Source organism: Enoplosus armatus, chromosome 19, assembly GCF_043641665.1.
Source record: "Enoplosus armatus isolate fEnoArm2 chromosome 19, fEnoArm2.hap1, whole genome shotgun sequence".
In the NCBI taxonomy this organism is placed as follows: domain Eukaryota; kingdom Metazoa; phylum Chordata; class Actinopteri; order Centrarchiformes; family Enoplosidae; genus Enoplosus; species Enoplosus armatus.
In genome coordinates, this window is record NC_092198.1 from 7,505,104 (window position 1) to 7,519,959 (window position 14,856).

At 38.9% G+C, this 14,856-nt stretch overlaps 1 protein-coding gene across 1 annotated transcript; it reads left to right on the forward strand.

The window, feature by feature from the left end:
* Nucleotides 1–4,016: 4,016 nt before the first annotated feature.
* On the forward strand, nt 4,017–14,505 carry opn8a (opsin 8, group member a). Its single transcript, XM_070926313.1, has 4 exons — nt 4,017–4,092; nt 7,966–8,259; nt 10,319–10,644; nt 14,119–14,505. Exons 1-4 carry the CDS (start codon nt 4,020–4,022, stop codon nt 14,503–14,505), a joined length of 1,080 nt encoding a protein of 359 aa, XP_070782414.1. The 5' UTR covers nt 4,017–4,019.
* Nucleotides 14,506–14,856: the final 351 nt, after the last annotated feature.

Sequence of the window (14,856 nt, forward strand, 5' to 3'; positions counted from 1 at the left end):
TAATTGACACTGCATTACAGCTGTAATGAACATAAACTTCATGGAGTGTTAGAACACCACCCTGAAAGGTTAAGTATGATTTAAGTTAATGTTTTCTAAGACATGAAGAATTGCTTTGAATGCTGCGTAATTACAACAGGCTTAGAACGATTGATCTTCTTCTGATTCTGCCATGGCATTTAAATATGTCTCTGGGGGCATTGCAGCAGGTGCACAAAACTGTCCAGTTGCAATGTTTACAGCTCAGTTTTGACATAGTGCCAGAGGTTTTACGGCTTACATGAAGATTGTGCTTTGTCTCAGTTTTGTGTCTTACATCAGAAGTTTAACTAGGTAGATAGATGCCTGTGCTGTTCCAATTGCGTTTTTTTTTCCTTTTATTCAATGTTGATTATAGTGCCAAATCCAGAACATCTTGCCCACAGGGACTTAAACACAAACACTCAAACAGCTCATTGGGTTCCTATAAAATACTACACACATTATGGTGGATGGAAAACCCTCCAATGGGTGCTTGACATCTGAAAGCTGTTTGATGTTCAGCATCTTTTCTCACCGTCAGAGGGCCAAAAAATAATAGCACTTTCCATTCTTAACTTAATCCAACAATGCAATTCAGAACCATTATGTACCTAGAGATACCATACTTCCATGGAGACTGATAAAACCCTCTGGTAATCTCCTGAGACATCCAGTCTCCATATATATATGGAAGACATGTGTCCCAGTGCTTTTAATCACATGTATAAATGTGTAGGGACCTCACCATGAGTGCCTAGCCTCCCACAATATGGCACTCTACTTCACCAAAAGAAATAAAAGAATCCAACAACCCAGTTGGTTCCGATAGTAAATACAGAAAGAAAATCAGAACAAAAGGCAAAACTAAACAAACCAAAAGCAAGACAAAACCGTGGTGCGACAAAAGAGCAGCAGGTAAAGCACCTCATTACAGAGGACAACAATGGGGTTCCAACACACAATAGCTTAGCCAACATGTCAGATGGGGCTAAACAAGTGCCAACAGGTGCTTTAAATAATCTGGTCCTAATTAGGGGGAGGAGTCAGGCCTGGGGCTGCGTTCAAACACTACACATGATGCTCAGTCATTTGTACCACCACACTAGCGGTTGCTAATTAGCACTAAACACAAGGCTGAGGATGATGGGGAAGTCATTAGTTCTGCAGGTATTTGATTTGGTCATAAAGGGCTCTCGTCTTAAATATATTTAATATAGTCTTTGTTTAGCACAGAAATACACTACAGAGTTCAGCTGAAGCTACTGTAAAATGAGGCGCCAGCAGTCTGAGTTTGACAAATAAAATGAGAGGACATTTTAACTACAAAGACTGTAACTTTGGAAGATACCCTTATGAATTGAGCAACTCCTTGAGGACAATGACTGTGGATGAGCCTATGCATACTTTAACCAAGTCTTCAAAAACACTGCAAAATAAAGTATTTCATTTCTAAAGTAATTGCCATGCATTGATCACACAAAGTCCTCCAATGCAGTGGCTTACATAAAAGCTCACTTGCGTAAATGTTGAGTGCTATAAAAAGGCCACAGGTAAGGAAGAGTTGTTATTGGCATGACGATAGGAGGTGTATGAATGCCAACCTCATTCATGCATGTGGTGATATTGGAGGGGTCATGTGGTGATATTGATGTGGATGCTATCAAGGCTGTATACACCCCTCTTTAAGAGGCAGAATGCAGCCTAGACAACCCTTTTTATTTCTCCCTCTCTGTTTGTCTGGCTTTGGTTTGTCTTTTGCTTGTTTGTTTGTTTGTTTTTTATCTACGCTGCATACGCACATCTGTTCTTTCTATATGTACTTTAAACTTGACATAGAGACATTTGGTTCTGTATGTTCAGAGCTTTAAAATGTAACCTTTGGAAAAATAAACACTTCATGTTAAAGCAGTGCAGTTGTGGTCAGTGTTTATTTTTGGTTTCAGCACACTACATTACACTAAAACTGCCTTTATGTTTATCTTCAAAAAAGCACAATGGCTACAAGAGCCCATCACAACTGTAAATAAAGAAAGCATTTTCACCCCCAAACGCAATTAGCTAAAGTCAACCACTTGTTGCTGTTGTAAAAGGATTCTTGGAGGTATTAGTTATACACCTAGGGTTAGCTGGTAACACTTTATAATAAGGGTATAGAGCATATACTTAAAACTATAAGTAATGCATGACTCGCAATTATTTATTCATGCTGCATGAATGAATGCCAGATTTATTATGAATCCTGTTCACCATTAATAAATGATCAAGTCCCTATGACTTTATGTGATTAGTCAACACTTAAATCAATTAATGAATGATGATTAGTGAATTCACAGTTCCCTCATACATTAATTGATATGCCACCAAATCAGCTGGATCCTATGTTGCATGGAAAAGGACAATTTGAGACCCAGGTGTTTGATCTGCCTCTCTGAAAGCAGAACAGTAACCACTCTCACACAAATATGAAGCTTTTGCTTCTTTTTTTTAATCAAACTGGCCGTCATCTGGCAAACATCTACATGGTGCCGCATGACCCAGTAGTCTTTATGTCACATTTACAAGTTAGGGTGGATTCTTTGTTATATTTTATTACATACATTGGGAAAAAAATGTTCTCTGCATTAAATCGTCAGGAGTCATGCATTAGTTTAGCATTACTTACCCGTATTATAAAGTGTTACCAGTTAACCTTTACTACACTAATTACCAGCATGGTCATCAGTTTACAGTGTTCCTGGGAAACGTCTGTGTTTGTGTACTCCTTGCAGTGTTTTCTGCATTTGCAGTGCATTTCTGCGTGGTGCACTTGCAATGTCAAATTGGTGAATGTGTTTCTCAGTTTGCTTGTGTTTTATTCATTTGCAGCAGTTTTTGCTAAACACAATATATGTGTTGTCAACATGGTGCAGATGTTTTCTTCATTTGTATGTTGCAGTGAGCTACCTGTAATAAGAGATAATAAAAATGTTAAACTACATACACTTCATTAAAATACACAAAGGCAACTTATGTTTTTATTTGTTTTTACTTTTTGTGCATTAAACATATTGTAGTTTCATTCCATATGTTTATAGGTATACCTACAACTGACATATAGGACAATATGATTATCGTATGTCACAGCACTTCCTCAACCATTGACAGCATTTTTATACCTCAGAAACAGTATGTGAACCTTGATGTTTTCGCTGCCCTTTTCACACATAAAGAGGTGCAAAGATCACTTGAATAAATGTGGAGAAGGTGCAAGGTAAAAGACACACGCTGCAGGCTGTATTAACCAGGGTCAAGGGTTCAGCTATCCCTGGAGTCAGAACAAAAAACTTTAAAACTAAAAGTACATTTTAATCCCTCTCGACCCCTTGCAATAAGATGCATTCATGGACAGACAGTGGCCTAGTTTACACCATCAGTCCCCCTGAGATATTAATCCCATTCTATCTACAATTCAATCTTCAATTGAAAGCATAATAGACAATAAATCTTCTTTCCTTTCTTCCCTTTTTATAATTAAGGTTCCAAAAAGTATCAGAGAAACAAACAATCCCTTTTCCCACACTTTGCCAGAGCTGCCATCATATCGTGTAATTACATCTGGCTTTTATGGATCCAGCCTGGGTGTGTGTGTGTGTGTGTGTGTGTGTGTGTGTGTGTGTGTGTGTGTGGAGTGTCAAGCAACATGTGTCATGAAGTGATTGTTAGTAATTATAATCTGTGAGTGTGCATGTGTGCACGGTTGCAATTGTGCGTATGTTGGTGTAGTGGGGGGTGGGGGGGGTGTCTGTCGACTGTCCATGTGGCAGGATTTCATGCCTGTATATTAGGTGTCAGATAATACATCGCACAGAAAGAATATGAGGGCTGACAGGAAACAATATGCTCAGTCTTCTAAAATTTTAGTACAAGTACGTTTGGGACTAGACTTGAGAACCTGTTAAAGGTGTTTTTATTCCTACTGGAAGTAATTTGTGTCTATTTTTACCACTGACTGGATAAATATGGATAATAAATACATGTCCAAACTGTCACCTACTGTTGATTTTTGGGCAGGGATGTACCTGGTGATAATTGGTAAGTACATTATTTCTTTGTCATATTGTGTCAACTGTCGTGGAAAAAATTACATCTTCTCTTCCAAACGACAGCGGCCATGACGGTAAAACCCATAAATGACTTATGAGAAATAAGCACGTTATTAAGCCCCTAAGGGAAATTCTTGGTTTGCTTGCCCTCTTTGTTTAATGTCAAAAGACACAGCCAGGATGATTTCAGTGTCAAACTACCTGTTTCAGCCTTACGAGCTCCCCATTTTGTGCAAACAATATCAGTTAGTTTGATTTGCTTTGCTTCTTGTTCCTATAACTTCAAAACTGACAAGAAACCTTGATGAAGTGGTGGGACTTGAGCGTGTTAACACAAGATCTTAAACACCGTCTTTCAGTTTCTTCCACTGGCACAGTCTGTCCTTCAAGCACACTACATTATGGACAGTATGACATTTAAGAGGACATTATTCGATTGAACAGTTATATGGCCCCTTTTTCACAGTCTGAAAATCAGAATTAGTTGCATTTATTTATATCACAGTTCAGTAGTTGTCTTCATTGCATTGTATTTTAAGCTGAATGAAGTGTGCTGAAATGCAGAGCCAACACAGTCAATGCATTTACAGGCACATGAGTATCGTGGTTATGATCTGGCTTTTGAAATCCCAGTTATGTTTTGTGCATGTTAACACCTTATCTTGGTTTCAGAAACCTGGATCAGCCGTTATCCTGGTTTTGAGAAACCTGGATATGCTACTAGTACTCCAATAGAAAACACTGGATACTGTGGCATGTAAATACCTTATCCAGGTCCCTGTAGTACTTGGTTCCACCTAGAAATGATGGTCAATGATGTAATGAAACAGGAATGAGTCACTGATATGTTTCCATAACCGTATCCTTTAACCATATCATACAGTACATGATATATATTAGTACAATAAATTACCAGGACGGGCTGGTTTAGAGGCACTTTTTTGTTCCAACTCAAGCACTGATACATGGGCAAGTATAAATCTCACAATGTATATAATCATACAGTTCTTTTTCTAAAATGTGCTCTATACTGTGAAACGACAATATGAACAAAAAAATTTTCAAAAGCAGAGGGTTAGCACGTCAATATTGATCAATGAACACTGGAACTTTCATGGATATTTTCTCTCAGATACCAGAAATAAAGCAAAACGTACATATGATAAATACATGTCCAATAAATAAAATAATCCAATGCAACTGCTCACAAAATATCAACTGGCTTCCTTCTAAACATACTGCAGTATTACAGTATATTAAATATAGACATAGCATAACCAACACATTACAACAACAGCTAGCTACATCGTATTTTGCCTTCAAGGTAACTTTAACTTCCAACTAGCTACTCCATGGGAGGTGCAGTTAGCATTCAGAGAAGCTAGCTAGCTACATTACCTTATTACTTCACAATACAAAACCTGCTAAAAGACCAATGGTGTCCTTAGCATGTGTAGACATTGACCTAACTCATTTATACATGAAAACATTAATAACAGGGACTCATACCTGAAAAGCAAAGTATTTCATATCAAGGAATTAAGATACACTTTCCTCATCTCATGTTTGTTTCTGTCTGCGTGTTATGACATTTTCTGTCCCCCTAGTGCCCCAAAAAATCAATTAATGCAACTTTAAGGGGTTGACTAATTAAGCCGACTCAAAATCCAATGACAAGGATTTGTTTTAAGTGCCTTGCAGTTTTAGTTCAATCTGTCCTCCAGATAAAATCTAGAAATTGTGGAGAATCATGTCTAATCTTTTGAATTTGGTTTGGCCACTTGTGAATAAGACAGGCCAATATTGTTGATGTTGATACAGTACAGAACATTTTGGGTTATACTGGGGCCACAGTTCAGTCTCCAGTCAATCATTAGTGCAGTGAAGATAATTTGTCAATTAAATGAAGTCTAAAGTCTAGCTTTTAAAATCACAGACATTATTCTATCCCCATTCCATCACTGTTCAATACCATACAATCCTGCTTCTACTGTGAAGTGTGTGTGTAAGTGTGTAATTCGAGTACACTACAGTGCTATGTCGTCCCCACTACACCAGATTAAATGACTTTTACTCTTGATCCCAATAAGAAGACACTTAAGAGAGCAGCTGTTTTTTATGATTGGTGTTCATTCCTAATGCCCTGAGATCATTTATCCTGACCCTTCCTGCTCTGTGTGTAATTTCCCATATGACCATAAGAGCCTTTTTGTTCCCTGCCTGAGGAGTCTGGAGAGTTTACAGACGCTGATGATTCTGTGGAGATAATTCTCCGCATGATTTTCCACATCATCCTGATATAATTGGCATAATAGAGGAGTGATTATTTGCAGTGTGACACACACATACTGTATAAACACAGCACATTGGCACACTTGGAGATCTCCAGTGAGAGGCGTTTTGCTTTAGTTTGTCTGCTAGCTTGTCTTACTGACCTCATTAACCACCGAGAAAGTTTGCTGCTGGGTGACAGTAATGAGATTTTTACAAAACCTTGCAGGCATCAGAGGTAAAATTTGTGATCATTTGTGTGCACAAACCTTCAAATGAATCCATCTAGAGGAGACTTCCCTGCCCATTAATGAGATGTAAAATTATTTTAATAACAGATAAGTAGAGATAAGGTGCTCCGCAGGAGAGCGTCTGAGCCAATGGGGGGACAATGGGGCAACTTCATGAAAAGGGGAAGAGGTGTGAATTTGAGCCAAGACCTCAGAAAAATGCTGCTCTCACAAGCTGAAAGCAGAGTAACTGGTATATACAAACATTTCAGCAATGTTCAGTCAGTCAAAGCATTCAAGGTAAATGCGTAACAGAAAAATACCTTGAGGAGAGATGATAAAGCCCAGGGTGGTGCTGTAAAGTTATGCTGCAAAACCTCAAAAGAAAAACATGAAATTCTGAACATGTAGGATTGTCTCCTTTACAGTGGACTAGATTCATATGAATAGCATGCACCTTGTCCACTCTCACTCAACAACAAAAAAAATCATCTGTACTTCTTCCCACTTACCCTTATAGATGAGCACTAAAGCAATCAAAAGTCAGTTTTCCTGCTTTTATAATTGAGTTACAAGTCTAGGCGTTGCCTTGGCACACAAGGTAAGACATTCAATGGCTTGGTTTTCTTCTTGAGTAATGATGCAAACACAAAACAACAACACTGTACGGCATAGAGTTATATAGACATGGGAATATTCCATCAACTCAGATGCAGACTTGTGAATCGAAATTTGAAGTTGGAAGCCTTTAGATTGTCTGAGATTATATAAATACTTACAGATCTGCTATACGGTACAGTAGTGTTTGAAGAACTCCAGCAGTAACTGACTATCATTGTTCTGATCAGCCATGACGACAAAACCATCTAAGGATAAGAATCACAATTACCATGCACAGTGAACATTTTTTAAAAAGACTCAGCTATTACTGTCAAGGTCTGCGGCTCAAAGCACTTACTCCATTAGGGCTCGGGAGGGACAACAACCTCATATGCTTTTTCTCAGATTAAAAGGATTATTTGAAAATAAACACGTCAGCACAATATTTCATGTTGTATCAATCACATTTCCATAAGCTTATGTAAGAGAGAGATATTACGTAAGCAGGCTGGACTCAGAACACATCAAACAATCTCTCTAATGGAGCAGACATTATCTGCAATTTTGTAATTAATGGTCCAATATTTTTCTATTTTTAGAATCACATGCATGCAGTTTATTTTTTAAGAACCACCATGAATCCCCATGAATGCATGAATCCTGCCTGGTGTCTCTCTCTACAGAGATAGGTTCATTGTCAAAGCCTTGTTTTGAGTTGCCACTTTTCTTGCTTATCTATCCTTTTGTATTCTTTCCTGCAGCCATCCTGTCCGTCTTGGGGAATGCGGCAGTCCTGGTGAGCGCAGCTCGTCGCCTCGCCCTGCTCAAAGCTCCCGAGCTGCTGACGGTGAACTTGGCCGTAACGGACATCGGCATGGCCCTCAGCATGTATCCTCTGTCCATTGCTTCGGCTTTTAACCACACCTGGATCGGAGGTGACGTGTCTTGCCTCTACTACGGCCTGATGGGCATGATCTTCAGCATAACCAGCATCATGACTCTGGCTGTGATGGGGATGGTCAGGTACCTGGTAACAGGAAGTCCACCCAAGACAGGTAGAGTAATATCAGATGGGATTTATGGGAGAGCAGAGCAGTTCTTAGCGAATGACAGTTGGCATGACGAAATCAATGTTTAAAGTAAGCAATCAAAGGTCGCAGGGATTTATGTTCTGATGTAAAGCTGGACATCAAATGGTGAAGAAAGCCTTTTCATTTTTTTTCCAGATCTTTCTGGTGTATTGACAAGAATTATACCAATTTACACAAGCCAGAGTTAAAAGGGTCTTTACTTGATTGATCTTTACACCCATGATTTATTGATCTGTGATAGCTTGACTAACTCCCAGTCTACTCTTTGCTGAATGCTTTTTGGGGGGGGGGGTTCTGTCTTCTTTCATCCCTCCACTCACTGAGGGCTTCATTCTTGTCAGGCAGTTGGTTTTAATAGAATCCCAAGCATGGTCTGCTGAATAATTATTTTTTTTATAGTTAACAACTTGTGCCATAATTGACATTTACACTGATGTTCATTTGTTCTTGTACACCAAGTAATGTCATACAGCATATACTACATATTCTCTTATGTCTTAACAAGAAAGATCTAGTATTGTGACTCAGGAGAGTCACTTAACAAAAACTTGAGAGCTTGGTGTCTCAGTTAGGCAGCAACCTCTGAATATTGTAGTAGCCCGCATTGCTGTATTAGTCTGGTTACCACAGGCAGAGCATCAAAGTGTGAAAGGGTAATAACTAAATAATAATAATAGTAATAATAAATGAAGGCAGTTTCTTTCTGCAAGGAGACAGCACACTAAGCTATATATAAAATGCTGTGAATTCATGCAATTTAACACAATTTTAGCCACAATTCTTAAACTTCTGAATATAGCGTATGACGCTGAAGATGATGAATGAAGCCAAATAGAGCTTAAACCTGAATTGATTTGAAAGCACGTCAGTTCATGCAAGTAATTAAGTGGGTGAAAATCTGCAGACCCAAATAGGTAGGAGACTGACACTGACAATACGTTGCATATCGTGAGAGTGATTACTCATATGCAGGTTTGAGCACACCAAAGACTCACTGAGTATAGCCATAGTGGATCACAACACTGATACAGTATGTTGCTCTATCATGCACTCTATGTTATGCTGCAGATAGTTGGCTTTGTGACCATTCATTAGATGGAGATATAAAAACAATATGCTGAAATAAAATACAAAATCACACTTACATAAGAGCCTGCCATGATAATTGACACAACATAATATAGTAATATACAGAAGACCAGTCTGTGTCAGTTTGCACTTTGGATTGGAAATGGCAGCCGAATTGATTCCTGACTGCGGGAGATTAATTCTTAGTTATGAGTGTAAATCGATGTGGTTATATATCTGTACACTATTAGGATGCAAGATGTATGCTAATGCCAATAAACACACAAGGAAGCTTTGAACCAAATGTCATTTACACAACTGATTATTGTAAGTGCGTGACAGTGGGAAGCAGCCTGCATACAGCTCCCCTATAGACTGAAAAACCCACAGAGCTTAAACATCCACTAGTATTACTCACAAATGATGATTGAGTGGTCCTAGCTTTATCTAGGGCGGTGATATAAAGCTTTGGAGAGGTAGTTGTTGTATAGATGGACCTTAGCATTAGTTCAATCAGAGCACTATAGTCACACTTGCATTTGAATGGCTATTTCTTTTATATTTGTATGTAGTGCATTTATGTTTGCTTTCATCTTCGTTTCGGACCTACCTCCCGATAGGAGTGGAATCAATTTAAGATCTAATGTTTGTGTGGGGATTAGTTACCCCAGATTCCTCCTTGTTGCTCTTATTCTTCACTCAAAGAGCAGAACCTTTTCCACCAAAACTAACAGTCAATTCCCTGATGTGTCTCTGACTGAACTATAATGGCTCTGCAATGTTATCACATAAACATGTATCACACTGCTCATTACATGCTGTGCCACTGAAAGAGGTGATGTACACAATTGTTGCCTAGTTGCTGTTAATACTTTATGGCACAGTATCTATACAAATCATACTAGTGCCATATAGTTGATATATTAAACTGAATTTAAAATCTGTTTGTGAACAGGTATCAAGTTCCAGAGGAGGACCATCAGTATTGTGATCAGTGGGATCTGGCTGTATGCTAGCCTGTGGGCCTTGTTTCCTCTGCTGGGCTGGGGAAGCTATGGGCCGGAGCCGTTTGGACTTGCCTGCTCGATAGACTGGACCGGCTATGGGGAGTCCCTAAACCACTCCACCTTCATCATGACCCTGTCTCTACTCTGCACCTTCCTTCCCTGTCTGGTCATCCTCTTCACCTATTTTGGTATTGCCTGGAAGCTGCACAGGGCCTACCAATCCATCCAGAGCAATGATTTTCAATATGGCAATGTTGAGAAGAAAATCACTCTTGTAAGTACAAGATGATCAATACTGTATTGGCTTGTTCAGTTTCCGTTCACTGATTGAACCGTTTCCATGAGAGAAGAAATCTTACACAACATCATTAGTGAAATGCAGATAGTGATTAAAAGGTCTAAATAATATAGCATCTTTCAAATCAGCACAACATGCTTTCCAGAGGCAAATAGAGAGAGAGGTGTAATATTAAAGTACAAATGCATGTCACTCCATAACATAGTCTTTTTATCTATTTATTTGTTGATATGTATGTCTGTGTGTGTGTGTGTGTGTGTGTGTGTGTATTGCCAACCATATTGTACGTATTATTCTATATCACCCCAAGCAGCAGCCTTGGAAGCCTATGCTTTTCTATGTGCTGTCAAGTGGTGGAGGAATATTAATAAGTCACAATACTAACATGTTCATACAGAGGATACATGTATATGAATTTGCTACATTTGTGCTGAGCGCTGAACTCAACAACCTACCTCTGGCATATCATTCATGATGATTGATACCACTCTCATGTCTCTGTGCTAGATATGAAGCCAAGGCCAGCAGATGGTTAGTTTAGCTTAGGGGGAAACAGCTAACGGGGGTCTGCCCATGGTAAGAAAAAATAAATTGTCCACCAGTATCCCTACATTTTTGTAATTAACATGTTATATCTCCCTAGGCAACCAGCGAAGACTCCAGGAAGTCACTGGATTGGTCGAAAAGAGTTCCAGCAATTAACTGCCCATTTTTGACATTTCTGTTTTGTTATGGATTAAACAAACAAGTGCTAATTGCTTAATAGGTAGATTATTATTTCTCTTTTAATGCCTTACTTTGTACAGAACCAGGCTCGCCGTTTCCCCCTGCTTCCAGTCTCCATGCTAACTTGCCTGCTGGCTCTCGTGTCATATTTAGCATACAGACATGAGAGTGGTAATGATCTTCTCACCTAATTCTCAGCCAAAAAGTGAATAAGCTCATTTCCCTGTAAATATTCCCATATAAATGGGTCACAAATGCATAAGTTTCAAATTACAGAATAAAGTAAGAGAAGAAGTATCATCGGTATGTAACTATTTTTCATGTTTAATTCACATTTAATACACATTTGGTGCTCTAGTGAGTATTTATGGCAGCAGGATAATGTATCTGGGATAGAGTCAAACCAAACTGCACCCCCAAACAATAGTGGTGTGAAGTGGTTTTAGGACTTCAGGCTTAAGGACCATATTAATCAGCAACACGGTGCTACAGAAAACACTCCATATAGATCAGGAATGAAGGACACTAGATAAAGACTGGTCCCTCCCTTGAGAACTGCAGAAATCTTGTCCCTTGTCATTTTATTGCTTTTATGAAGTAGAAATAAGTGATGAATCCCTTTTCCCACACTTTGTCAGAGCTGCCATCATATCGTGTAATTACATCTGGCTTTTATAGATCCAGCCTGTGTGTGTGTGTGTGTGTGGAAGTGCATATTCATGAGTGTGTCAAAGTGTGCGCATTAGCTATTGAGGGAATAGGGAATTGGGGGAAGGGGGAGCAAACCGATGACATCACATACAAGCAAGTATACGACATTTCCTGCAACTCTTGAAGCTTATTTAGAAGCTATTGCTATTTTTTTTTATTGATTCTTGAAATTGAATTAAGCTGTGGCTGTCTAAAGGCAGGATTGAATCTGCCTATGTATAAATGTTTTTGAAGCAGATTTAAAAATTGTGCTTAAACTTTATCAGAATCAGAATCAGAAATGCTTAATTGATCCCCGGGGGGGAAATTAGACAAGTTACAGGTGCTCCCATTCAAGAATAGAAAAGTAGCAAAGAGAGAAATGAGAAGTCTGTAAAAATATAAGATATAAAAAAATAAAAATGTAAAAAATGTAAAAATATAAAAAAAATATACATTTACAATATGTAAGTGAGAAAATATATACAATAACAATGTATATGTATGCAATATATATGTATGTATTGCACAGTTTATAGATAGAGAATAAATAATGAAGTTATAGTTGCTGACAGAGGTGAATAAGTCCAGAAGCCAGGCGTCAGGGAATGTGACTGAGGAGGGATTGACAAAGATCAGAAGGGAAAGTGTTTCACTGATCCGCCAATTCAGCTTGACAGCAGGAGAGGTCAGTGACCAGTCACCACTTTTACACATCTGGGCTTCTGAAAACACAACAGATTTGTTTGTGTAGCAGCCAGTGCCCTGCGGACACAGCTGTTGAGTGTATAAACTCTTCTGGTATGTTTTACACAGAACAGTTGTTTATTGATCATCACATGGAAACATTGAATATCTTCTCAAAAAAATCTGTGTGCAAAGGGAGTTTTTTTTTTTTTGCTTTGGATGGTTATTGGAGCATGTGCCATGTGATGAGTTGAATAAAGCCTCGAACACACAGACCACTGACCGATTAATATATGCTTTTACTTCCCTTAAATTTTCTTGCAATTCGTATTCACATGTGAATGACTCATTTGATTTCTTTTGATCACTTAATATCCCTTGACGAGAAGATGAGAATATTGATTTTGTGGAATATTCACAGGAGGAATGTATAACTCTTTATAAACTGTAAGGGGGATTTGGGAAGTGGATCGCTCATAAACCTGTGCCTCACGTCCAAGTAGATGGACTGCAGCTCATTTCGCCTGACCTCATCTATATTTGAATTGCCTGCCAGAACGACGGCCTGAAGTTTTGTCTTGCCCATATAGCTATGGTGACACGATGATTTCTAATGATACTTCTGACCGTCATTTGTGCTGAAAGGCTTAATTGTTACCGCAGATTAATATCGTGTCGAGCAAAATTTAACAAAATCAGCATGCAGGTCATAAATATGATGATATCATTCCAGTATTCTAAGCACTGTTTACATTTAACTACAGTACACCCATCATCAGTATGATGAACAATCACCATAAAACCCTTTCCAGTAGTGCTTTATTATTTGATGTGATACAGTAACTTTTATCTGATAGTAGGATGCGGCTTTGCTGCTTTGACAATTTACATTTCATTTTAAAGGAATAGTTTGATATTTTGGGGGATACGTTTATTTGCTTTCTTGCTGAGAGCTAGGGGAGCAGCTCGATACCACTCTCATGTCTGTAAGGTTATCTTAACTTAGCACAAAGATTGGAAACAGGGGGGAAGTTCAACAGCAATACGGCGCATAGTGGTGTTACCATTGGACAGAGCTAGGCTAGCTGTTTTTAGTCTTTGTGCTAAGCTAAGTTAGCTGGCTGCTGGTGGTTGCTTTAGTGTGACAGTGGTTTTGATCTTCTTATCTAACTCTCAGCAAGAAAACGAATAAGCATACTTCCCAAAATGTCAAACTGTTATGGTTATCTCCTTCTCTTCTCTTATGGACCCCTCCTTTACTAAAGTCACATCCTCCACACACCCCTATGTTTTATTCTCTTTTTTCCCCTCCCCTCCTAGTTCTTTCATCTGCTCTTCTCATTTCAGATGGCTGTGATGATTAGCTCAGGTTTCCTTATTGCCTGGACCCCCTACGTGGCTGTCAGCTTCTGGAGCATGTCTCACTCCCAGGAGCAGGGCCACATGACTCCAATCGTCACTCTGTTACCATGCCTCTTCGCTAAGAGCTCCACCATATACAACCCTTTCATATATTTCATCTTCCAGCGTACCTCCTGGCACGAGCTCCTGCGCCTCCAGAGACTGATGTTTTGTTGTTCTCATCAGGCCAATTCACCTGCTGAAGGATGGAGGCTGGAGGGCAAAATGGTAAAAGGTTCTGACTGCACCATTTTTGAAAATGGGACTGAAGAAACCTGTGTGGGTCTCATGGGAGCTCCTGGCACACAGTCTGGGAGTGAGATGATGCCTTAGAGCCAATACTGTATGTGATGAAGTCTACGGTCTTATTTGACCCCTTTCTTTAAGTTGACATTGAAGGAATATAGCTGAACATTTTTGGAAATTCCTTTATTCGCTTTTTTTTGCCAAGAGTTAGATGAGAAGATCAATACTTCTCCCAGGTATATAAATATGTAGCTAGAGCAGGTCAGTTAGCTTAGCTTAGGAGAAAGACTTGAAATAGGGGGAAACAGCTAGCTTGGAAATGTAAAAAAAAAGTCCACCTACTAGCACTTTTATAGCTCACAAATTAAAATATTATGCCTTGTTTGTTTATTCTGTACAAAAAACAAAAATGACATGTTGCAGTTTTACGAATGGTGG